Here is a 23,252-nt window from a genome sequence, read left to right on the forward strand (position 1 = left end):
TGCCGCAGCCGCCGCGCGCCCTGCCCGGCGGCGAGGGACGGCCTCCCGCGGCAGCGGGGTCCGCCTGCGGAGACAGCCTTGTTTCCCTGTTTGTCGAGCAGGGCTTGTACTACGAAAAGCGCACCGCACTCAACGAGCATAAAAGATTAATGAGAAACAAAACCACGAACTCATCAGTGTCTCATCTCCGCTAAATTACAGCTACAAGGATCACAGTAACTCATCCATGTATCGTGTAACAGAACTGATTGCGGGCATGGATGGGACGCGCGGCGAGCGCGGCTTCGCCAGCGGAGCAGTGCAGCGTAAAATGCTAAGTGCTCGGGCATATGGCCCTCATGTATTCTAAATATTGGCAGAGGAGAGCTGCAGCTAAGGAGAGGCGGGAGCAGAAAGTGGGGGCACTGGAGTTCCCTGATCAATATTTAATAGGGGCTGCAATAGCTTCCAGGGCGAAGACGCATGAAGTCAGCACGTTCTCGCAACCTGCTTTTTGCCCTCCGGGTAGCATGCTCCTTCTAGTGTAAAAATGATTAGCTTGCATCTCTCTCAGCAGTTCTTCTCTCCCTTCCCCCAAGTCTTCCCACTGTTGGAAGGCGATTGCCTGGCACGTGGTCTGCGGCTTCGGCTTGCCAGGAGCCGGCTCCCGGCAGCTCAGGGTGCCGTGGACGGGGGGCGATCACCGCAGCGGGCGCTCCGGTACGGTCAGAGCCTCCCTGAGCCGTGTGCGGGTGTTCTGGCAGCCCCGGCCGCGCTGTTCTCCCTTCTCCCGCTGTTGTGTCTCGGGCACCTCGTCCTAACCTCTCTGCACCTGCAGAGGGGAGCAGGCTGGAGCCCCGCGAGGTCACGCTGCTTCACCTCAGGCGGGTTTTTCACCCCGGCTACGTGCGGCCACGTGACGGCACGAGGAGAGCCTGGCTCTCGGGGCTGTGCCGCGGCCAGGCATGGGTCCTGATCCGAGGTGGGTTCATGTGAGTGAGCTGGCACAGCTGGGTTCCCCTGGGGATTAGCGCCTCTGGCGTCCCGGTAAATTGCTCGCGGATTACAGAGCAAAGCCAAGCGAAAAAAAGCGAAAAGAAAAGAACCGAAAAGAAAAGAAGCAAAAAGAAAAGAAGCGGAGCGCCTGAGGTCTGCAGGCACCCGGCCAGCCCCCGGGCCCGTGGCTGGCGCTGGCTGGGGGAGACGGGCTCCAGGGGCACGGGCTCCCGGGGGGGGGGGACAGGCTCCCTGCCCCAGGCAAAGCACAGCGCACAGCTCCAGGGCGCATCGCCGGGAGGAAGAAGCGTCTCCACACCATATGTTGTGCGAATCGCGGCAGCACTTAAGTGCTCGGTCTCATTGATGCCGTGTAAGTAATACGCCCCGAAGATTGGGCTGTGCGAAAACGCTTCCCCAACGCCGTACGTTTAAGCGTTGTCACTCTTCCGACCCAGCAGAAGCGCCTGGTGCTCTGACACCGATGCTCCGAGGAGGATCCCGGCAGCTGCCAGCTTGCATCGAGGCAGGTGACCCCCATGGGGCTGCACCGCGTGCTCTCCAGGCTCGAGGAGCCGGTGCCGCACCACTTGGCGAGCCTTGGGGACTGCGGGGCTTGCAGCGCACGAGCCTCGGACCCGGCCATCCTGCACGCCTCGCCCCGGCTTCTTGGGGTGGCTGGGGCTGACGGAGTGCTGTGGCGGTGGCAAATGCCTCTCAGTCTGGCGGGTGAGCACGGAATTGCTGATGGGTGGATGAAGCTTTGACCTTTTGATCTCATCAGGAAGCCGCTGTGAATCCTCCATTGATGGTTAAATTGCACTAAATTAGAGAGGAGCTGTGCAATTCTGCCACGTTGCTGAACTGTGCAATTAACGTCCTGCCTAGCAACAGCACCCTTGTGCCTCGGGAAACTTGAGCCCGTGATTTTAGGTATGCGACCGACCTGCCTCTGCAAAAGCCGCTCGTTTTTTTTTCCCAGCAGCGGATGGCTTCGGGACTCTCTGCTCCATCCGGGCGGCTGTCAGAGCTGTCCCTGCCAGCAGTGACTCTGCGGTGCCCCGCGAGTTCCCAGCATCGCCCCTGGCCCTGCCGCATCTCTGGGCTTGCCCCCACCCTGCTGGGGGGTACCGGGGCGCGCGCCACGGGGCAGTGCCGGCACGTGGGCGCGCTCGGAGGCGCTGCCTCAGAGCCGATGTCGTCTTTGCAGCTCGGCGCACGCGCCTGCTGCCTTATCTCAGCTCTTCAACCTCCAGCCCGAAGGATGGCGAAGGCGCCCCCGTCCCTGCAGAGGGGACGGTGGCTGGCATGGAGAGCTCGGTGCCCCCAGCACCGCCGCATTTTGCTGTTTGCCCACCCCTCTCCGGCTGTGCGGTGCTGCTCAAAGCTTTGGCCCCTGCCATCAGCACCGGCCTGCGAAGATCTCTGTTCGTGGCTGGGCGTTTCCCAACGTGCTCAGAACGAAGCCTGCCGCGAGCAGGGGCCCTGCTAATGCCCGCAGCCCCCTCTGCACGGGCCGCTCGCTGCAAGCCACTGCCTCCCCAGCCGGCAGCAGAAGCGTGGCCGTGCCCTGCCTTGGGGAGGCTCTGCCTGCCCCCGGCCCTGACCCGCTCTGCCAGCTCAGGCTCAATTTTACCGTTCTCTTTTATTTTGCCCCCAAGAAACAGCCCAGCGGCACGCCGTGTGCTGGAGGGGAGTGGGTCCCGGCGCCCACCTATTTTAAAGCTGGTGCAGTGGGGAGGGGACGTGCTCAGCACCCGGAACACTGCGGGGACTGAGGGCTGGGGGTGCTCCAAGGACCCTGCTCCCCCCATGGCACGCTCGGTGCGAGGCAGCACGCGGCCAGCACCTGGCTCCCAAATCGTGTTCCTGGCGCAGAGGCTGCATGCGGGTACAGAGGAGCACTGGGTTGTAAGGGGTGCTCCTGCCTGCGTCGTCCTGTGGTGCACAGCTGCGTGCCCTTCCCCTTCTGGGAAAGGTGCTGGGAAAGGGAAAAAGGAGGATGTAAGAGCACGGGGCGGGGGGAAGCTCTCCCCTGAGCAGCTCCCACCCCTTCCCCTCTGCCGCAGGCTCTGAGCACGGACCCAGCCTCACGGCAGCCACCGTGTGCCAGAATTAAACCTGGCCAGAGCTGCCCAAGTGCGATCCTGTGAAATCTGGGATGGATGAGATGAAAGTGCAGAGGAGATGGGGCATGTGGTGGAGAAACGGGGCAGGCGGTGCCCGTGGCCACCCCGAGATGGGCTGCCCGTGCCCCGGTGGTGGTGGCTCGTGGGGTCCCCTCTCCTGGGCCACGCAGAGGGGACACCAGCTCCGTCCTTAAAAGCTTTTTGCCTCCCGCCTGGCCGGGGCTCTGCTGGCCTACTTTTCCCTTGCTTCTATTCTTTTCCCCCGTCACACGCAGTTTCGGCACGTTGTGCTTAAATAGGGCTTTGTCTTCTGCTGACTTCTGCGGAGCGGGCTGAGTGGGGTTGCGGGTGAATTAAAATGCATCCCTGCCTGGCTGCCGGCTCGGTGCGCGGCTCAGCACCGTGCTGAGCTTCACCGGCTCACACACGGTGCACGCAGACGTGGAAGTCCCCGGGAGCGGGGATGCGGTGGGAGGAGGATGCTCCCCTGCACCGTGCTCCAAAGGGGCGCTCAGCGCCACGGCCGGGGCAGCGCAGTCTGCCGAGTGACAGCGCTGTGATGAAGCGGTCGGGTTTTGCAGTATCATCGAAAATTCGGGTTAACGGTTTGGAAAGAATGGAGGTTTTGTAAAATCCTGACATGGCTGCCAGCCCCGAGGCAGGGAGCCTGCGAGAGTGTTCCTGGGTCTTGGGCTTTGAGCAGAGCCAGTCCCCGGCACCTCGGGGCCGCTTTTAGGGCCAGGCTGAAACGAAGCAGAAGCGTTTCCAGCAGGCTTCGCCGAGCATCCCGATGCCTGGCTACAGAACCAGCCCCATTCTGAGACCGACAGCTGCATTTTCACGCTCCTTGTGCTTGGATCAGCCAAAATGCTGCTCGAGACCAGAACGCAGCACGAGCCCTTCCTCGGTGCCCCGCAGCATCGCTCCGCGGTGCCTGCAGCAGCGCCTGCTCCCAGAGGCAGCCCTGCTCCTCCAGCACGTTTAATCCTCACCAGAGGTCATCAGCAAACGGCTAATTGGCGCTGGGGGCTCTGGGCTCGCTGCCCGCGCCACCCCGAGCCGCTTGGTGATGACTTTCAGACGATGCTTGCTCTGAGGTTCAGCGGCTGTGGCTCCGTGGCTGCTGCGAGCAGTCCTGCTCCGGCACCGGCAGCACCTGCAGTGCTGGGAGAAGCCGGGAGCGGTTCGAGGAGCTGCAGGAGCAGCAGGGCTGGCGGGACGCACCGGGGAGCTTGGGGACATGGGAACGGCGTGGGGAACCCCGCGTGTGCCTGTGCCCTCCGGTTCCCTGCCTGGCATCTGAAGGGTATCCTAAAATTGCCTCTCCTCAACACCATTTTGCAAGATCTGCATTGTCCCCGGTCCCTCCTGCATTAGGGTCTGGGGTAACCCCGTGTGTCGTGGCACGTGCGCCATACGTTGGGGTGATGCCGCGGTGCGGGTGCTCACCAACACCAGCGCTCGGGGTGTCCGTCTGTCCCCCTGCCTCGCCCGTGGGCAGAGTTACTCTTCCGCCCGCAGCCAGCCGTGCGAGCCGCCCACAGTGCTGCCGGTTGGGACAATTAGCATATCGAATCACTTCCCTGCGAGACCGGGGACGATAAATTACTTTTCCGTCGGAAAATAGCATAAAAGGCCCATTATGTGCCGATGAGAGCGTTTATGGAGCCAGTCTGCTGCTCCTCAGTGGGTTTTGCACTTTTTAACGAGTTTCCAATTGGCTGGGTGGGAACAAAGTCGGTGCCTGGGGCTCGTGTTGGGCGAATCCCTGAAGTGCTTTGGGCACAGAGGGTGGCAGGAGGGACCCTCGGTGACCTGTGCCGTGGTGGAGCCTCCGCTGCTGCCAGGAGGGACCGGTGCTGGTCCCAGACTCCACATCAGTGCGGGGCCAGAGGCCACTTGGGGTATCCAGGGTGCTCCATGGCACGCCAGGGCTTTGGTCCCTTCCTCCAGATGAAAAGCGTCGCGGTGTGGTGATTTTGCCAGCTGCTGTTTTTCCGTGCTCCTTCCTGCACGCTGTGCAGTGGGGACCGCGTGGCCACAGGAGCGTGGGCGCCCGGTGGCGCTGAGGGTGCTGCTGCTGCTGCCCTGCGCTGCCTCCCCCGGCTGGCAGGAGTCCTCTTCCCGGCACCGCCAGCTCCATTTCATCGTTTCCCTCTGGCTCGGAAGGCAGTGCAGGATGTGATCGCTGTGCAAAGCCCCGGAGCTAGCGCGGCCTGGCAGCCTGCTCCTTCCTGAAGGCTTCCTCCAGCTGCGAGAGCGCGCAGCGGGGACGGGGCTGGCGCCTCGCCTGCCCTGACTGAGGTTTGGCTGCTGCACCGCGGGCACAGCCCGGCCCCGGTCTGCAGGCAGGGCTGGCCCTGGAGCTGCTCTGTGCCGTGCCGTGCCGTGCTGTGCCGCTGCTCCTGCATAGCCACCTCCTTTCCGAGGTGGCTCCCTGCTTGTGGCTGGATTGCAGCACGGCTTGGCACGGGCATCCCCTTGCTGCAGGCTTTGTGCCATGAGCGTGCCACGAGCGTGCCGCAGCCCAGCCCAGGTCCCGGTGGTGCTGGACACAGGAGCAGCCCCAGGAGCTGCCCAGGCGGTGCTGGCGTGCTGCCGGCCCGGCACTCGTCCGCAGCTGCTGCAGCCAAGCCCTGGGGACCCCGGGGACCGGGTGTGATGCTGGGGCTGGTGCAGTTTGCTGTTGCGATCCTAAGCAGGGCCAGCCAGGCTTTCTGCTGCCTTTCCCAAGCTGCGTTCCCTTCATCTTCATCCTAGTGAAATGGGGCCAGCCTGAAGGGTTTCGGCCCCGAATCGTTCCGTTCGCAGCCCAGCAGCTGGGATTAGCGGGTGGCAAACCGAGCCCCGAGCCCTGCTGCTGGTTGCTGTTCTCTGGTCTCCTCCGTGCCTCCCACCCCTGCACTTCCATCTTTTCTGCTCCTCTGCTGCTCCGCGCCTCTCCCGGTGCTTTGGGTGCATTTCCTCTGTGGGGCCAGCTGCAGGCACCGCCGCAGTGCCCCGGTGCTACCCGGTGCTATTCCTGCTCTGTGCAGGAACCAGGGTTCCCTTTTTTCTTTCTTTTGCCCCAACTTGTCTGCATGGCCTTGAATCCCCAAGGGGGATCCTCGGGAAGTCGCATCCGAGCCCCCCTGGCCCCACCGCCGTGCTGCTCCGCGCGGCTCGCAGGGGTGTCGCGAGAAGGGGCGGCTCAGGTGGCACGCTCCATCTCCCTGCTTCAAACGAGAAGAATTTATGGCCTGGGAATGCCAAAGGATGACAACCTCATGGCTTGCCAGCTACCCGTTGAAAGTTTAATTCCCGGTGTCAGCGCAGGGCTCTGCTGCCCGATGGGTGCAGGTGGAGAGGCGCAGGGTGAACGCGGCGGTGCCGGAGCTGGAGCGCCGCAGGGGATGGGTTTTGCCCGCTCCTGTTGCTGCCATCTGGAGCTGGGATTGTTGGGGGCAGCACCGGGGGGGGGCTCAGGTCCCCTTGAGCCTCTTGAGGCTTCAGGCAAAAGAGAAGCAATTGGAAAGGAGGAGCCATTGAACCCGCCGAGGAAAAATATTTTTTAAATGTCACACGAGCCCTCCGAGGGTCTGCATTAGGGCAAGCAGGTGTCAATCATAAAATCCAATGAAACAGCGTTATTTTGGACAAAACCTTGCTGGGGAGATGCTGTGGGTGCAGGGAGCCAGGCCACGTTTGGGCAGCGCTGCCCACCAGCCCCGTGCCCGCTTTGTGCTCGTGAACACGCGGCCGGCTGCGGGTGACCCGAGGGCATCCTGCGTCAGGTGCTTTCTGCTGCTCCCTTGGCCTGGCTGCGGGCAGACGGCTTCGCTGAAAATAGAACTCAAGTATTGTGGTGGTTAAAATTAAAATTTAAAAAAAAAAATCCTTCTGAAATTGCCGAGTATTTTTACACATCTCAATTTCCTCATTAGCGACGACATTATCTCCTCGTCCGTGGAGAGGTAGCTCTTTGTCTGTGCGAGTTGCCAAAGCACCACCAGCTAATGAATTCCCCATTGATGCGCAATTTTGTACTCAGATGATTTTTCAGATTAGTTCCTGCGCAACAGGAGAGGAAGGGGCGCTGGGTTTCCCACTGGCACATAAAGATGCTCCCCCGTTTTCCCAGCTGGAGGAGATGGCGACAGCCGCACGCGCGGCGCGGTGCTCCTTCCCGCGGCCGCGCGGAGATTCACGAATTCGGGAGTTATTTCGCAGACCTCCCCCGTCTGCAGCCATTCTCCTCCAATATTCATGAAACAAAAACTTCGGTCGCTTAGAAATTACTTTCCGTAGGAATTCTGATGGGTTTAAGCAGAGGCTTTCCTTGCAGAGGGTGATCCCGTTTTTAACGATGTAATTTATAGTTGCTGATTACAGCCCTGAACGTTCCTGTGTGAGCAAACACACTCGGAGCAATAAACACGCTATCTGCTGGCGACAGGCTCCCCGAGTGTCGATAGTTGAGAGGGAGATATCCAAAGGATGCCTGTAATTAGCCCGAGCGTTTAATTTAATAAAACAAGTGACTAAAAACATAAGCATGCTGTATTCTAAAAGCGTTGCGCGTAATTACAAATTATCTTAATTCAGCGCAGGCACAGCCAAGTTGGTAATCGCCTAATAAATAACTTCCATTAGCTGTTGGCAGCCTCGCCGCCGGGGTCTGCCTCCGGGGGTCCCGGGGGCGGCGGGGTGGCCGCCCGGGGGACGTGGAGGAGCAGGGAGGGGGCCGGTGCTCGCCGGGAAGTTCTGTGCCAAAGCAGTTGTGCGGTTTTGCTTTTTATTTTTGCGCTGGGAGAGAGCTGGCGAGGGCACCGATTGCACGTGGTTTCCGTGCGCCCCGCGGCTGCTCTGCGGGGCTCTGTTATTTCCCCGTGGAGGCTCCGCCACGGCCCCGAGCTGCCCGCTCCCCTCGTCCCCAGCGCTGCCCGGGCACCCCCTCGGAGCACACGTGTGCCCCAGGAGCTCAGCCCTCGCTAACCCGGATCCTGCTCACGCAGGAGCTCCCCGTGGCTGGGGCTCTCCGGGTCCCCTCCCCACCGTCTCACAATTCCCGGAGCAGCCCCGGGCTGCGGCTGAGCGCAGCCGTCAGCCTGCGGGGCTGGGAGCGGGGCGCCGGGGGCTCGCAGCCTTCCCTCGGCTGGGCTGGGGCACGGTGCTTGCCCCGTGGCCGCTGGACCCTCGGTGTGCTGAAGGTGCTTGTGGGCTTGGAGGAGTTCCCGTGGTGGAGCTGGCTCGTCCCGGCGCTGCAGGGGCAGGATCCGTCCCATCCCTCTGCTGCAGGAGAGCCAGCTCCCGGGAGGGCGCCTGCTCAACCCGCAGCTGGGGCCGGCGAGACGAGCGATATTAATTGGAGCCCGCTGCTGAGGCGATGGCAGCAGGCGCGTGACGCAGCGATGCAGGGGCGCGGGGACCCTGCCACCGGCTCCGGCCCCTGCGCTGCCGCTCCCCTTCCCGAACCGCGCTGCTGCGGGCGAGGAGCGAGGCCGCGGCACGGAGCGGTTGCAGGAGCCCGGGCTGCGAACAGAAACGTGCTTTTGTGCCGGCTTTTGAGGAATTAGGGACGCTGAGCACAGTGGCGGCGGGGAGATAAGCGCTCAGCTCTCGCAAGCAATCAGGAGTGCGGCTGCCTCAGCCTCAGCTGCGCCCCTGCTCGGGTTTGAGCCCGGCGGGGGGGCTGCTTCCCGGGGCAGCCGGAGCTGCTGGTGACGTGCCTGCTTTTTGCCCCGGGACACCGCGGTGCTGCCCGCAGGATGCGCGGCTCTCATGGGGCGGGGGTGGCGAGGGCGACGTCCCCTGCGGGATGCAGGGCGAGGGGGAGCGAGGTCAGGGTCCCCGCGGAGCTGCGTGCGCGTGGCGGAAGGCGCTGCCTGCAGAGGCTGAAATCCCTGCAGAAAACCCCGCGTCCTGCTGCGCCTGCTGCCTCTGCGCGCTCCCGGGCTGGTGCTGGTGCTGTGCCCGTGCCTCGTGGAGCAGGGGCTGTGTTCCTGGCTGTTTTTTCCCAGCGTGGGGTGAAATCCGTCACGCTGTGTGCAGGGGGCTCCCGGCCTGAACGGCTGCTGCTGCCTCTGGAGAGGAGCAAAGCTCACGGCTTAGCCTGGGGAGAGGAGCGTGAACAGCCCCCGGGGGGCTCGGGGCTCCTGACCCACGGCTCCGGCACGGCGGCGGGCGGCTGTCTGTCCGTGCCCGGTGTCCGTGGGTCAGACTGATGGGGATGTCACCCCAGCCTTGGCGTTGGGCAGTCGGTGTGCGCCCCTCTGGGCTGAAAAGCAGAAAGCCCTGCGCCCTCGGAGGCTGTGGTGTGCAGGCAGGGGCTCCCCCCGCTCTTCTCATCGCGATGTAGCAGAGGAGGAGACCCCCCAGGATTAGGGGGTAAAAGGTGTAAATCAGAGCCTCTCCCGAAGGGCTTAGCGAGTGCTTTCAGGCTTGATGGAGATTGATGGTTGCTGGAGAGTCCCTGGGAGCGCGGAGACCCAAAGCCCTGGAGAGAGCGTCCTCGCAGCACCATAAATACTGGGCTGGGCGCTGAAGGGTTTTAGGGGAGAGGCGGAGGACGGTCACGGGATCGGTTTTATGGGAAGAGGCCTGGATGGAGCCGTTGCCCTTCCTGGTAGCTGCTTTCTGCAGGTTGCTCGCTCTCCTGCCCTGGCTTTGCTGGCCCCCAAGGACACCGGCTTGCAGGGGGACGTCTGGCACCGGGGATGTGCGTGGCTTCAGCCCGGTTCTGAGCTGTGCCAGGAGCTGTGGCTCGACCCACGCGCGTGCTGCGGGTGCGATACCCACGGCTCGGTGCCAGGGTGCTCTCCGGCCACTGCAGGGATGTGTGTCTGTCCGCGTGCAATTCTGGCGTTGCTTCAGCCGATGGACACTTACACAGCCTGGCTTTTGGGGAGGAGGAGGAGGAGGGAGAAGAGGAGGAGGAAGAGGGCAGCATCACCCCGTTCTGCTTGCACTCATGCCCGTGCCATGGAGAGGCAGCAGGCGTACTCGCAGTGGGCTGGGAATGGCTGGGTGGGTGCCGGGGCGCTGGGGGCGCCTTTCTGCACCCGCTGCAGGGCTGGGGGATCCCGAAGCAGGGCTGCTTCTCCTCGCCCTGCCAGTGCGCTCTGACAGAATGCAAACCTCGTTAAAATGGTAGGCTTCCAATTACAAGGCTCCAGCGGGGAGTCCGTTTTGATAATGAAAGCAATTAAAATGGGGACCTCTCTCTTTATTTTTTTTTTGCTATAGATGTTCAGCTCAGAAGTAGCTTGGTTTGCTGCCTTTATTTGGACCCTGCTAATGATGCTGGAGCCATTCCTCGGCCTGAGGTGCTCCAACACCCACCTGAGGGCTCGCCACCCGCCTGGGTGCAGTGGGGACGATTCAGCCCTGGGGTGACCCCTCCAGTTCCTGCTGTGGCTGGTGCTGGGAGCCCCGTGGTGTGCGGGGTTGGGGGCTGCTGGTTTTGGGGGCTTCTGGTGTGGGCCAGAGGCTGCGTGGGCACCATTCCTCCCCATTTTATACCCGTGTGGTTTCATTCCTCTTCCTCTCCAAACTCTGGGTTCGCTTGGCTCCTTGTGTGCTCGGCAGTGCTGGGGCGCTCGTCCCCGCGAGCCGTGCCGGTGCTGCTGCCGCCTGCCTCGCCATGGCACCCTTGTGCAGCACCTGGCCGCTCTGCTCTCCTCTTGTAGTCACTGCTGTAGCAAATGGGGAAGTTCTGAATTTCTCCCAGAATTTGCGTGCGGCTGCTGGGGCACCAGGGAGGAGCGTGGACACCCCCGGGATGCCCGGCACGGAGAGGGGAGCAGGCGCGGGGCAGCTTTGGGACGGGGCCGTCACACATACAAGCTGTGTGAGCGATGTGCCGGGGCTCCCTGAGCCTCCTGCCCGCCCTCCCACCACAGCCTGGGGCCCGGGAACAAGGTGGGAGCGACCCTGCCGCAGCAGCCGCGGGATAACGGGCACCCGGGGGAAGCTTCTCCCTGACCCCCATTAGTTTAGAGGTGCCCTTTTGCCCCGAAGCCTTTGAGTATTATGGAGCTCCCAGAATGGCTGCTTGCGGCTAATCCTCTTACGGTTGTAACTCTGGCTGTTCTCGTCAACTGAAGGAATATCCACCGAGAGGCTTTGATCTTCCCCTCACCTCTCTGAGACCAGCGGGAAAAGAGCCGCGGCCGCGGCTGCCTCCACTCGCCAGGCTCAGCAGCGGCCGCCTGCTGCGGCAATTGTGCTGCTCCCGTGCAGCCCCCCGGGGTCACCGATAGCTGCTGGTGATGGTGGCACCCCAAAATGCCGGGGCTGGGGGACAGCCACCCCTCCGTGCTGGCGCCGTGGGACTCATGCTGCTGTGCGAGGAGCCGAGCTGGTGCCAGCGCTCGGTAAATCCCGTCCCGCAGGGGCTCTCAGCGCGCGCGCTCTCCCTTATCGCCGCTTAAAACCCTTCCTCTGCGGCTCAGCCGCGGCCGCCCCGTGTTTATCGTTCCTCTGAAGTGTTCCAGGGCACGTGCCGCCTTGGCACCGAGTGCCTGCTGCCGGGGAGCTGCTTCGCAGGCAATCCAGGAGCCGAGAGCACTTCTCCAGAAGAGCAGGCAGGGCTCAGGGCGAGGTGCTTGAGGAGCTGGAAGCGGCACTTGACGCCGCGCGCCCAGGGACCGGCACCGCTCGTGCAGGCAGGGGATGCCTGAGCAAAGCGCCGGTCGTTTCAGCGGGAGCCCCTCGTCCTTGTGTCCTGGCTGCGAGTGCTGCAGGACTGCAGGCACCTCGGCACCGTGCTCCTGGAGCCGCTCCTGCTCCCGGGGCCGTCCCTGGCCCTGCGGAAGCGCCGCCCTGCCCGTGGACGAGGCGCTGGGGCAGCGGTGCCGGTGCTTGCGCTGCCCCCGCGTCCGCACGTGTGCTGTTAAGCCAAGTGCATGCCTCCGCGTCCTTGCAGACAAAGCCTCGAGGCGTTGCAGAGCCTCTGGCAGGGAAAAGCCTCTCTCTCCCCGGAGGCTCGGCGGCAGCGTGCTTTCTTTTTTTGCTCGCTGGCTGCAGTCACCTCTTCAAAGCCCCGTAGCCGGGCCCCGGTGTCGGACACGCTTGTAACGGCAGCAAGGAGCACGGTGCCGTGTTCGCTGTCACCGCCTCGCTGTCCCCGCTGATGGATGTCGTGTCGGCACGTCCCCGCCAGCCGAGCGTGCCGGGTTCAGCCGAGGCTGCGCGGGGGCGGGAGGGCTGGGGCCGCCGACGTGCCGCGCTGCTCTGCCGGCCTCCCCGCTCCCCGTGCGGGGCGCTGAGCGCGGGGGCACTCGAGGCTTTTTTAATGCATCCCCCACGCTGCTGCCCTGGGGATTTCCCTGCCCGCAGGAGGGAGCCCCGCACCCCGGGGGTGGGAGGGTCGCATCCTTCCCCCCCTGCAGGCGCACCGTGATGCACGCCGTGATGCTCTGGGGCGCACCAGGCACCTGTGGCGGTGCTCCCCTGCGCGAAGCTGAGCCGGCAGCGGATGCAGGCTCGGGATTTGTGGCTCTGTCGTCGCTGCAGCTGATCGCCCTGGGTCGGAGAGCTGCCAGCAGCTTGTGGCCTTGCAGGGGCGTTGTGCCCTGGGGGCTGCCCTGTAGCAACGGCTGGGGTGAGAGGGGTGGGCGGCGGGGGGCTCCCTTCAGTGGGTGGAGGCACCAGGAGGGTACCTGAGTGCTTCGGAGAAAGAGAAAGAGATCGGAAACGTGGGCAGTGCGCCTGGGTGCAGGGTGCAGTGCGTGGAGCTGTGGGGTTTGGTGAGGGGCCTGGTGAGGTGGGCAGGGGGCAGCGCCCGGGGGTCCCGCGGCACCGGGGAGGGGTGGGAAGGGAGGGACGGGGAGGGAGGGAAGGGCAGAGGGGTGGTGTTGCAGGGACAGAGGGAGGGATTGGGTGGGAAGGGCCCCGGCAGCCCCCGACCCCACGGGGTCCTGGGGCTTGCAGCTCGCGGCCGTTCCCCATGGCTGGCAGCGCCGCGTTGAGCAGTTTGTTCTCTGTGTCACCTCGAGTCGGTTTGCCGTACTAATCGCTTAACAAATCACGAGCTTCCCTAATCGCGCCGGCACGGGAGGGGAGACCTCTCCCCACCGTGGTCCTGCCCCGTGCCTTGGGAAGAGCTGCGTGTCCCAGCTCCGTGCCTTCAATGCTGTGACCTTTTCGGGTCGCTGGCACCCACCGCGTCCCATGTCCCACGTGGGGCAGGCGGCTCCGTGCGGGGACGTCCCTGCTCGTGGGTGCAGGTACAAAGAAACCTGCCTGGTTTGCAGCCATCCCAAACAGAGGATGGAGACGCTGCCTGCTCCGTGCCGGGTGGGTTGCCACCGTCCTGGGCTGAGGGACCCGGGCACCGGGGCACTGGGCACGGGGAGCCCCAAGACCTGGAGGGCAGTGAGGAGCCGCGGGTGCTTTGTGTTCAGCCCCCTCCTGTTGCAGGGCGCCATCCTTCGCAGCAGATACGGGCCGCTGGCTTCCTGAAAATAGGCTCTAATTGGCTGCTGTGCAGCGTAATGATTTTAATTTGACGAGAGGGCCGTAATTCACTTGTCCTGCTGCGTGTTTAGAGCCACACGTGAGGGGTTTGAGGCAGAGGGGCCGGGGGTGCCATCCCCCTGGGCTCATGGCCCCGTGCAGGGCGCACGTCCCCAGGGTGGTGCAGCTCGGACCTGTTTTCAGGGCCCCCCCGTGCTTCATTTTGAACAAGAAGCTTTTTTTTGTTTTGTTTTGTTTTTTTTTTTCCTGGCTTTCCTGGCACGGATCTGCGGGCAGCAGCACGCTGCTATTGATTTCCAGTTTAAAATTCTGCGCTTCCAGGAGTGTGGGCGAGCAGCTGACCCCCTCCCCTTCCCCAGAAACTCCAAAGATGACGCTCGACGCATCGACTGGCTCGATAATAAAACGACTTCCTCGCTGCACACCTTTAATTAAATAAGGCTAATAAGCCTTTTTTTTTTTTTTTCCCTTTCCTGCATGCCTGACGCCTTTCCCCTGGCCGCCGGGAGAGCCAGGGCCACCTATTGGCGTGCGCCGTGCCGCGGGGTCGCGGGGGTCCGGTGCTGCGGAGAGGGTGCCTGAGCCAGAAGTGCCGCTCGCCCGGAGCTGTGCTCTGACAGCTCTTCCCAAAACCTCAGCTTCCCCTCCCCTCCCGCAGCTATTTCCAGGGCTCGGCAGCTTTTCTGCAGACAGCACTTTGCACCCGGACCTGAGTCCCAAAGCCAGGAGACGTTGCCGCTCGGCGCCTGGCTTTGCAGGATCGCGGAGGACGTGGGAGCCCTCGCTGCGTGCTGACAGCGGGGCAGCTGACGGGCGTGCTGCTGCGGTTCAAGCTCTTGGCTGGAAAAGTGGTTTAAAAAAGCCATATCTTTATATGTGGCCGTAATTGCTGGATGTTTGATGGTCGTAGAATTTAGTTAGCGTCCTTGCTTTTATATTGATTTTTAATGTTTATTTGCAAAACCTCAAACGTGTGTCCAAGTTCTTGAACGGCTTCCCAGAATGATCTACTGGGCCACTTCCCCTCCGATATGAAATCCCATTTTTACAGGCCAGCAAAACGGTATTTAATGGTGGCTGACAGGGTAGCGTTTAAGGGCGATATGTATTGGACACTTAAATGTTTCTATTATCCGACTCCCGGCACAGATCATTGCATTTTAGTTGTTCTGGGAATTGCAGAAGGGTTTGCATTTTTCATCAGCGTCACCAAGACGTGGCCTTGGGGGAGACCCAGCCCCTCCTTGGCCAGCACAGTGCCGTGGTGGCTTCTGGCACGGCACGGCACGGCACAGCGTGGCAGCGGCTCCCGGTGCGGTGGTGGCTTCTGGTGCGGCGTTGGCCCCCGGTGCAGCAGTGGCTCCTGGTGCAGTGGCGGTTCCCGGAGCAGCGGCGCATCCTGGCCCAGCGGTGGCTCCCAGCACAGCGGTGGCTCCCAGCGCATCACGGCACGGCCCGGGGTGGGTGTCCTGGATTAGCGGGGCTGCAGACCCGTGTGTCTCTCCAAGGTCACCGCTTTTTCGTTTCTTTTAAGGCAAACGTTTGCTTTTGTGCAATTCCGTGGAGAGCGGCAGCTGCGTTTGCAGAAGAGGCTTTTAAGCACTTGAGCGCTGCTTCCAGGGCTGGCTTTTCCCCACTCCTCGTTAATGCAGCGGCGGCGTTTTACCCAAGCCCTGGAAATCCCTGGTTAAGCAGCGGGTGGAGGAGCCCTCCTGGAGCGCTTGTTCCCCGCCGGCCACGCTCCGGGCGGACTGGAGGGCGCACCCCCCGGGATCCTAGGCTGTCACCCACCCGTGCTTTAAAAGCAGAGCTCAGGCATCTTTGCTGGCAACTCCCTGCCCTCCTCGTGCGGAGGCTGCGGAGCTGCCATCAGGTCATTTCGCGGCTGACTTTAATCGGAGCTGGCGGGCCGAGCCCCCGCGGCGCTGCGCTGCGGGCCGGGCGCTGCCGGGGCTGTGCCAGGCTTCGCTGCTCGCTCCCGACATCCCCGTCCTCGCTCCTCCCCTTCCCAAACGCCGTCTTGGACGGGATTAGGAACTTAACAGCCTGTGCCAGATAGACACTTAAACAAGCAATAAATTTGGAGTTCGTTAGTGAGGATTAATTGGTGTTTGCACAGGGCTTTGCCTGTGCAAAGCAGTAGATAGGAGCCAGAGCAGTGTTATTTGCTTTGAAGCTTCGCTGTGACCTTGTTGGGGTTCAGGAGGGGCCCGCGGTGCACATCCTGCTGCTGGCAGCTTTTTGCATCCCTCTGCTGGCGTCCCTTTGCATCCCGACCCCCACGTCCCATCACATCCCACCGCCTGCATCCCTTTGCATCCCACTGCCCGCATCCCATCGCATCCCACCGCCCACATCCCATCACGTCCCGCTGCCCGCATCCCCTTTCATCCCAGAACGGCCACGCTGCAGAGGCGCGTGGACGACAGCCGCCTGTGTGCTGAGCCAAGCATGCCCTGGGCCACCCGGGAGCACGCTGCGGACTCGGGGACAGGAGCTGCTCCGGGAGCCCCGCGGGCAGAGCAGGAGCCCGAATTTAGCCAGCAGCTTGCGCATGCCTCCAAGGTGGACGTCCTGCAGCTGCTTGGATGGAGCCGGGGAGCAGCAGGCAGCCTCTGGATTTGCAGGGAGGAGAGGTTGGGTTTGCCTGCCTGGGGGCTCGGCTCCGGCTCCTCCGCACCTCGGGGCTCCTGTCTCCTCCCCGCCTAGGGGAGCGGAGAGCAGGGAGGTGACCCCTGGGGCACTCGGTGCTTCCAGAGCTCTCCTGGGCCCTGCAAAGCCTCTGCCCTCGAGCAGCTGCCCTGGAATTTTGGCTGTGCTGGCGGGTCCCTCGCGCCGTGCCGTGGGCATGTCCCACGAGATGCTTCAAGTCACCAGCGCCCAGAGAGGCACAGGGCACCGCCGCAGCCGGCCCTTTATTCCGTGGGCAGCACACGGCTCCGTCTGGGCCACCGCTCCGCTTGAAAAAGAATCAATATTTGGCAGCAGGCAGCAATCAGTAAATGGAAGCCGGCTTTGCACGCCGCATTTGTCAGGATGTAATTGGGAAGGGGTGGATGGGGAGGTCAGCAGCAGCTCGTGCGCGCTCGCCACCGCCCGCGAGCGGCCGTGGGCACGCGGCTCCTCGCTGCCCCTCGCTGTCCCTGCGTGCCCCTGGCTGTCCCTCGGTGTCCCTCGGTGTCCCTGGGTGTCCCTCGGTGCCCCAGGACTGAGGCAAGCCCTCGAGCCCTCCCGCTGCACAGCCCACGTGCCGGGATGCGGGTGGGAGGCACGGAGGAGCAGCATCCCCGCGGCAGCGCGGCGCAGGGCTCGGCCCGCCCGGCTCCCCGGCCCCTGGGGCTCTCTCGCTGTCCCCGCGCGGTGCTTTTTCAGCAGGGCGATGCCTGCTGCTGCCTTCCGCTGCTCCGCAGCGCCGGGCTGTGAAGTGAGGAGTTAGGCAGCCCTGCCGCTCGGCGGGGAGCAGCCCGGCCCCGCTGCGAGGGGACGAGGCCGGCTTTGTGCTGCCGGGGCCGGGGATGCCCGGGGGCTGTTTGGAGCTGGGGGGGGGGACACGGCGGTGGCTCCGCGCAGACCCCGCTGCGAGTGCTGTGGGATTCATCACGCGGCTCGACTCCAGCTCTGGCGCGGGGCTGGGAATTTTTCTGGCACCAGCCAAGTGATGGAAACGCCTCCGTCCCCGGGGAGGGGAGCGGTGTGAATAACGCGTCCTGCTGCTGCGTGCTGCCTTTGGGGCTCGGCGCCGGCAGTGCCAGCATTCCCCCACGGCAGGGGCCGTGCTCTCCGTGCAGGGTGGCTGATTTTTCCTCCAGCCAGCCTCTCCAGCAACGTGGCCTTACGATGCCCGTGCCCTCGCCTGGCTTTGTACGGCTGGGGGCAAGAAGAAAGCCCCCGCCGTGCGTGAAAAGCCGGCTGAGCGCAGGAAAAGCCCCCCTGGGCCACGGTGCAGCGTCCTGTATCATGGGTCCATGCCGGCCTCGCCCAACCCCCCAGTGGGCATCAGAGCTCCTTTCGGGAAGGAATCATGTCTCTGCTGACCCCATGCCCGGGTCCTGTCCTCACTGCACCTGCGAAGGGGTTTTCAGCGGCTGCGTGGAGCAGGGGCCTCCTGCGGGATGGGTTTGGCACCGCTGGCTGCTGCGTGCGGGATGCCCTCGCAGGATCCGACTGTCTCCAGCACCCGTGGCTGCGCTGAGCGGCACGGGCACGGGGAGGGAGCAGGTCCAGCGAGCAGCCTGCGAGCGGTGCCTAGGAGATCATAAACTCTATCAAAGCCTCATTCATTATGGGAGAACGTGGAGCGAAATTGCCGTCGTGTCTTTGTTCGCTTTGCTCCCTCTCCCATCTGATTCATTTCCTTCATTTCCTGCTGCTTCTGCCTTATCTCGTTCCTTTCAATTTTCTCCTCCCTTTGGTTCCCCTGGCTGGGCACCAAGGCTGCGCCGCGCTCACCCTGCCCCGGGCTGCTGCGGGCACAGGACAGGGCCCCAGCGCCGCCGTCGGGATGGGTCTTCGCTATCCAGGCCCCCAGGGAGAGGCAGGGACAGAGGCGGGAGCAGCAGGCCTGGGGCAAGGCGGAGCAAATTTTGGGGGGCCGATGGATTTGCAGCCTGACCGTGCTCAAGCTGCGGGGTCAAATGGCTGTGGTGTGGCCAGGACCCCTGGTAGGGCTGGGGTCTGCCCCACTTCTGACATCTCCGGTTCCTGGGGGTGTGTGTCTGGGGGGTCCCGGGTGCGGGTCCCTCGAGGGAGGGCAGCAGTTCGCAGCCCCCATGCCCTGCGGTGTGCACCCCTGCTCTGAGCCGTGGCCAAGCTCCGGCTGTGCCACACACAGAACCTGGGCACGGTGTCACCTGCGGGCACGGGGACGAGCGGGGACGATCGGCTGCGCTGAGCCGAGCCCTGCAGGGTTTATTGGGGCCACCGGCACCCAGCTCCTCGCCTTGCCCTGCCTGATGGGGCCTCATCATGCTGCTGGGAGCTCCCATACTGAGGGATGAAACCTTGCCCAGGGCTGGCCACGGGTTCTCGTGCCCATCAGGAGCCCACCCTGGGGTGCTGGCACTGGTGCTGGCTCCAGCTTCGTGCCGAGGGCCCCTTGCCAGTGGCACAGGCAGCGGTGGGGACACTTGGAGGCACCAGCCAGGGGCTGCTCTGCTCCTGGCAGCGCAGCTGTGACCACCCTCGAGTTGGTGGCAGCCAACCCAGCCTCCGCGGTGCTGTGCTGAGCACTGGTGTTGGGTCCAGAAGCCCCAGCGAGCCTCAGGACGGCGGTGCTGGTTGGGAAGCGGGCGGTGAGGTGCTCCCCGGGCACGGCAGCAAGGCACCGGGGTGCTGTTCCTTGCATCGCGCTGCGGGCTCGGCGGTGGGCGACGTTCCCGGCACCAACATCCTTCGCTTTCAGCTGCTGCCGAATCTCTGCCTCGTCTCCATTCTTCGCGTCGCGCCCATCCAAGCGAGAGCAGCCCCGGCTCTTCCTTTGGCTGCGGTGCAAACGCGGTGCTCGGCTCGGGGCCCCCCCCGCCCGCTGCAGCCGTGGGCAGCGCCTCGGGGCCGCACCAAACGCTGGCACGGCGCGGCGGCTGCCCCGCTCCCCGCCGGCTCCCGCGGCAGCGTGAGTCGTGAGGAATGGTGGTTGTGGGTTTTTGCTGTAATTGCAAAACTTCTGGAGCAGGAGAGAGCGCCCGTGGCCGCCCTGTGAGTGCTGCAGCTCTTCTCCAAGCCTTCCAGCGTCCCCCTTGCTGCTGAAACCCCCGGGGAAAACGCTGGAGACGTGGTGCCTCTGTTGGGGGTGTTGTCCTGAGCCGCGGCTGGCTGAAGTCTCAGGCTGAAGGTGCAATTCAGAAGCCTCCCTTTTACATGAGGATCACGAAAACCGGCAGCGTAGTTTTGTGTCTGCGAGCTCTCGCTGTGCCTGGAGCCTGTGCAGCAAAGCACAGAGTGTCCAAAATCACAGACACGAGCAGGGAAGCTCCCAAGGGGGAGCTGCCAGCGCGGCCCTCCGGAGACGGGGCCCAGCAGCACGTTGGCTTTTAAAGCGAGTTTTGTCACCCCGTGCACTGCCCCCAGGGCTGGCGGCACAGCCCGTGGGGGACGAGCCCCTTAGGGCAGTGGGTCCAGGGGCACCGTCTCTGGTCCAAGAACTGATCAGTCCCCGGAGCTGGGTCACGGGGGGGACACGCAGGGTTGTCACCGTGCGCCCGCCCTCGCTCTCGCCAGGCACCTGCTTTGGGCGCTCGCGGGGATGGGGGCAGGGGGGACCCGCAGCCCTCGGGGAACTGCTGGCATTGCTGGCATCGGGGCTGGTTCTGCCACGGGGCAGGTGTGGTGCAAGTCTGGGGGCTTGGAAATCCCATGGCGAACCTAAAAACCGACCCAAACTGCAGCGGCATGCCGGGCTGCGTCCTTTGAGTCCCCCCAGCAGGTTTTGGGTGCGTTGCACCTCCCTCACCCAGCGCAGCCCCGCGCAGCGCCCAGGTCTGCGAGCGAGATGTTGCCTGCTCACAGCCCAGACCCCGGAGGCACCTCGTGTAGGTGCTCGTGCCTGTTACCTGGTACCGATCACCGGCTTTGCTGCTGCAGATCCTGATCGGTGGCACGATGTGGCCGTGCCCTGCAAGTCCCTGCGGCGGCTCAGCTCAGCCATGCCTTCCCCGGCCCTTTTTGGCCCCCTGCATGCCGCGGGATGTGCCTGGCCCCGCTGCCGCTGCTCGAATCCCCGCTGCTATTTCTGCTGGAAAACTGCCCCCCGCTCAGCCTTTGAAGGGGTTTCATCGCCGCGAGCTGCCCCGAGCCGCTGATGGGCAGCGAGCGGCGGGATGCCCTCCGCGTCCCTTCCCTTGGCGTCTCATCCCGCAAGTGCTATTAATCACGGCCAGTAATGAGCTCCTCTAATGAGCAACTTTTGTGCAGGAACCTGCGTGAGCAGAGGCCGCGTACCCAGCTCGCAAGCTTTCTTAATTACCGAGCTCTCCTCGTTTCATGTTCCCCTGCCCTGGGTGGGAGGCGGCGAGCAGGGGAAGGGGCTGCTGCTGTGCGCGGTGTTTGGGGTGTGCTGGGTTTGGGGGTGCTCGTGGCGCCTAGATCAGGGCTGAGGGGCTTTTGGCAGCCCCGTGGCTGCAGCCATGCTCGGCGTGCCCCACTCGGGCAGCGTGACCCCCTCGCCTGCTGTCTGCACCGAGGGGGCTGCTCCCGAAGCACCCACGGGTGCTGGGTGCATGGGGTCTGTCCGAGCAGGGGAGCGCACCGCAATGCTCCAGCTCCATGGGGGGGTTTTGGGAGCTCCCCGTGACCTGTGCCCCTCTTTGCTCCTCCCGCAGGACAAGAACAGGAAGCTGAGGCCCCTCTACGACATCCCCTACATGTTCGAGGCCCGGGAGTTCCTGCGCAAGAAGCTCATCGGGAAGAAGGTACGGAGGGGCTGGGGCCGGCGGTGAGGTCCTCGCCCGCCCTCGGTGCGGGTGGTGCTGGGGGGGGAACAGCGCCATGGTTCGGGGGTCAGCAGGATCGGCTCCATGCAGCAAATTGCCAGAGACACCCAAAGCTGAAGCATCCTCGTGCCTCAGCCCTGCTCCCTCCCGGGTCCCGTGGCGTGTCCTGGTTATCCAGGAGGGCTGTGTACCTGCAGAATTTCATCTTTTCCTTTGTTTCCCTGGCACATTTTTCGAGGCTGGTTTAGAGCAGTTCGGGGGAATGAAGAATATAATGTGCACTTAACTACTGAAGCACATGCTCAGGATGCAATTTTCAAACGCTCATAAAATGGTCAAATAAAATCAATTTCCTTCATGGCGAGGCTGCTCACTGCTGCTCATTGAGGACTATTTCCATGCCTAATTGCATCTTTCCATTTCAGAGCCCTGTTTATATATTAAAAAAAAAAAAAATAGCAGCTTGCAAGACTTTTATAATGGGAAGTCTGTCACTTGTCGTGCTCGAAAGCAACTGCGAGGATGTTGCTGGGACTTGTGAAGAGAGCTCAGGTCTCTGAAATGGAAACAGCCTCGTGCCAGCACCTGGAGCAGCAGCAGCAGCAGCAGCAGCAGCAGCAGCGCTTTGTGCTGCCGGGGCAGTGGCACCTCCCAGCCCAGCTGGGGGCTTTTGAGTCCTGCAGGCAGCAGCCTGGCTGTGGGATGCCCCTGGCGAGGGGCAGGAACTGTGGCTGCAGGGGGGATGCCCTGGTGGGCAGCTCGGGGGAGCACGAGCTCCCCGTCTGTGGGCTAAAAGTGGGGTGCTGCTGGAGAGAGGGTGGCTGCGCCCCGGCTGCCCTGGCACGACCCCTGTGCAGGCTGGTTGCAGGCACCGTGCGCCCCTCGTCTGGGCAAGGACTGGCTCCCGCGGGTGCTCCGATGGCCGGGGGAGGCTCCAGTGCGCCCAGAGCCCGGAGGAGCAAGGCTGGGTGCTTGCCACGCGGGGCAAGCCGGCGGTGCTGGCCACAGGGAGGTTGCAGAGCGCTGCGCCGGCACTGCTGAGCGCCACGCCAAGCGCCAGCCCCTTCCCGCTGCCGTGCCAGGCCGGCGCGGTGTCCCGGTTCGGCTGGGGTAGAAGAAGAAGACCGTGTCCCTGGCAGCACCGGGTCAGGGCTCCCCCACCCTGCCCTGCTTGGCTGCTGCTCAAAGCCGCGCTTTTTCTCCCAAATTCTGCTTGCAAGCCACGTGCCGGAGGGCACGGCCGTGTCCTGGCAGTGCTGGGGAGAAGGAGGAGGAGGAGGAGGAGGAGGAGGAGGAGGAGGAGGAGGAGGAGGAGGAGGAGGAGGAGGAGGAGGAGGAGGAGGAGGAGGAGGGTCCTGCCTTCCTCACAGCGATCAGCACGGGGTTCCACCAGGCACCGCGCCCGCAGGGGTGGGCGCAGGATCAGTCCCAAGGGAGGCAGGCGGCGGCGCAGCCTCGCTGCGGGAGCCACGCTCCTCCTGCTGCGCTTGGATCGCTTTCAGCAGCAGAACGAGCAAGGCAGGAGAGCCGCCAAGTGCCAGCGGTTCCCGTTCCCGAAGCGGCTGGTCAGGAGCCAGTGACCCCCCAGAAATAGCAGCAGAAAGCCGCTTGGCTGCGGGTGGAGGCAGCCTGCGTTGTGGAAGCCCCCGATCACCTTGCAGCGCGGCGCTGGGGCCCCGGCGTTCCGGCAGCCCTGGGAGCCGGGCACCCCGTTGCCTTTGATGTTGCATAGTCTGCTTTATAAAAATTTCCTTTGTCAGCTCCACGTTTTTCACTTCAGATTAATTTGATTGAGTAAAGCGATGAAAAAATCCTTTACGTTAATGATCAAAACAGTCCCTCGAGGTTGGCGGTGCGTTCTGATCCGAAATGACAGCCTCGCATGCGGTGGCATGCCCTTGCCTTCTCACGGCTGGCTGTCAGCATCAATCTTTGCGGCAAAATCCCTCCTTTCCCACCCCCTTTTTAATATACTTTTACACCCCACCCCGGCAGGGAATTAGCGACTTCTGAGAGCTGTCTGCTGCCAGGGAGATCAAACGGGGTGGGCTGGCACCGCGCTGCGCGCGCTTGCGGTGGAGAGCCCAGGGAGCCCTGCCACCCTGAAGCCACGCGCGCGTGGTCCTCGCTCCCCAAGTCCCCTGAGCACACGCTGTGCCCCCCCCGGAGCCCCCGGCTGCCCCACATTGGGCATGGGGACAGGGATGGGGACAGGGACGGGGCTCTCCCTGCCCCGCGTGGCCCGGCCGCAGCGGGGAGCAGC

General features: G+C 63.7%; 1 protein-coding gene across 1 annotated transcript in view; it reads left to right on the top strand.

The window, feature by feature from the left end:
• SND1 (staphylococcal nuclease and tudor domain containing 1) overlaps positions 1 to 23,252 on the top strand; it is a 118,405-nt gene that overhangs the window by 25,895 nt on the left and 69,258 nt on the right. The window contains 1 exon segment of the mRNA XM_083819714.1: positions 20,879 to 20,968. Within this exon segment, the coding sequence (XP_083675840.1) occupies positions 20,879 to 20,968 (90 nt within the window).

Source organism: Anser anser (genome assembly GCF_964211835.1).
Source record: "Anser anser genome assembly, chromosome: 1".
Lineage (NCBI taxonomy): Eukaryota > Metazoa > Chordata > Aves > Anseriformes > Anatidae > Anser > Anser anser.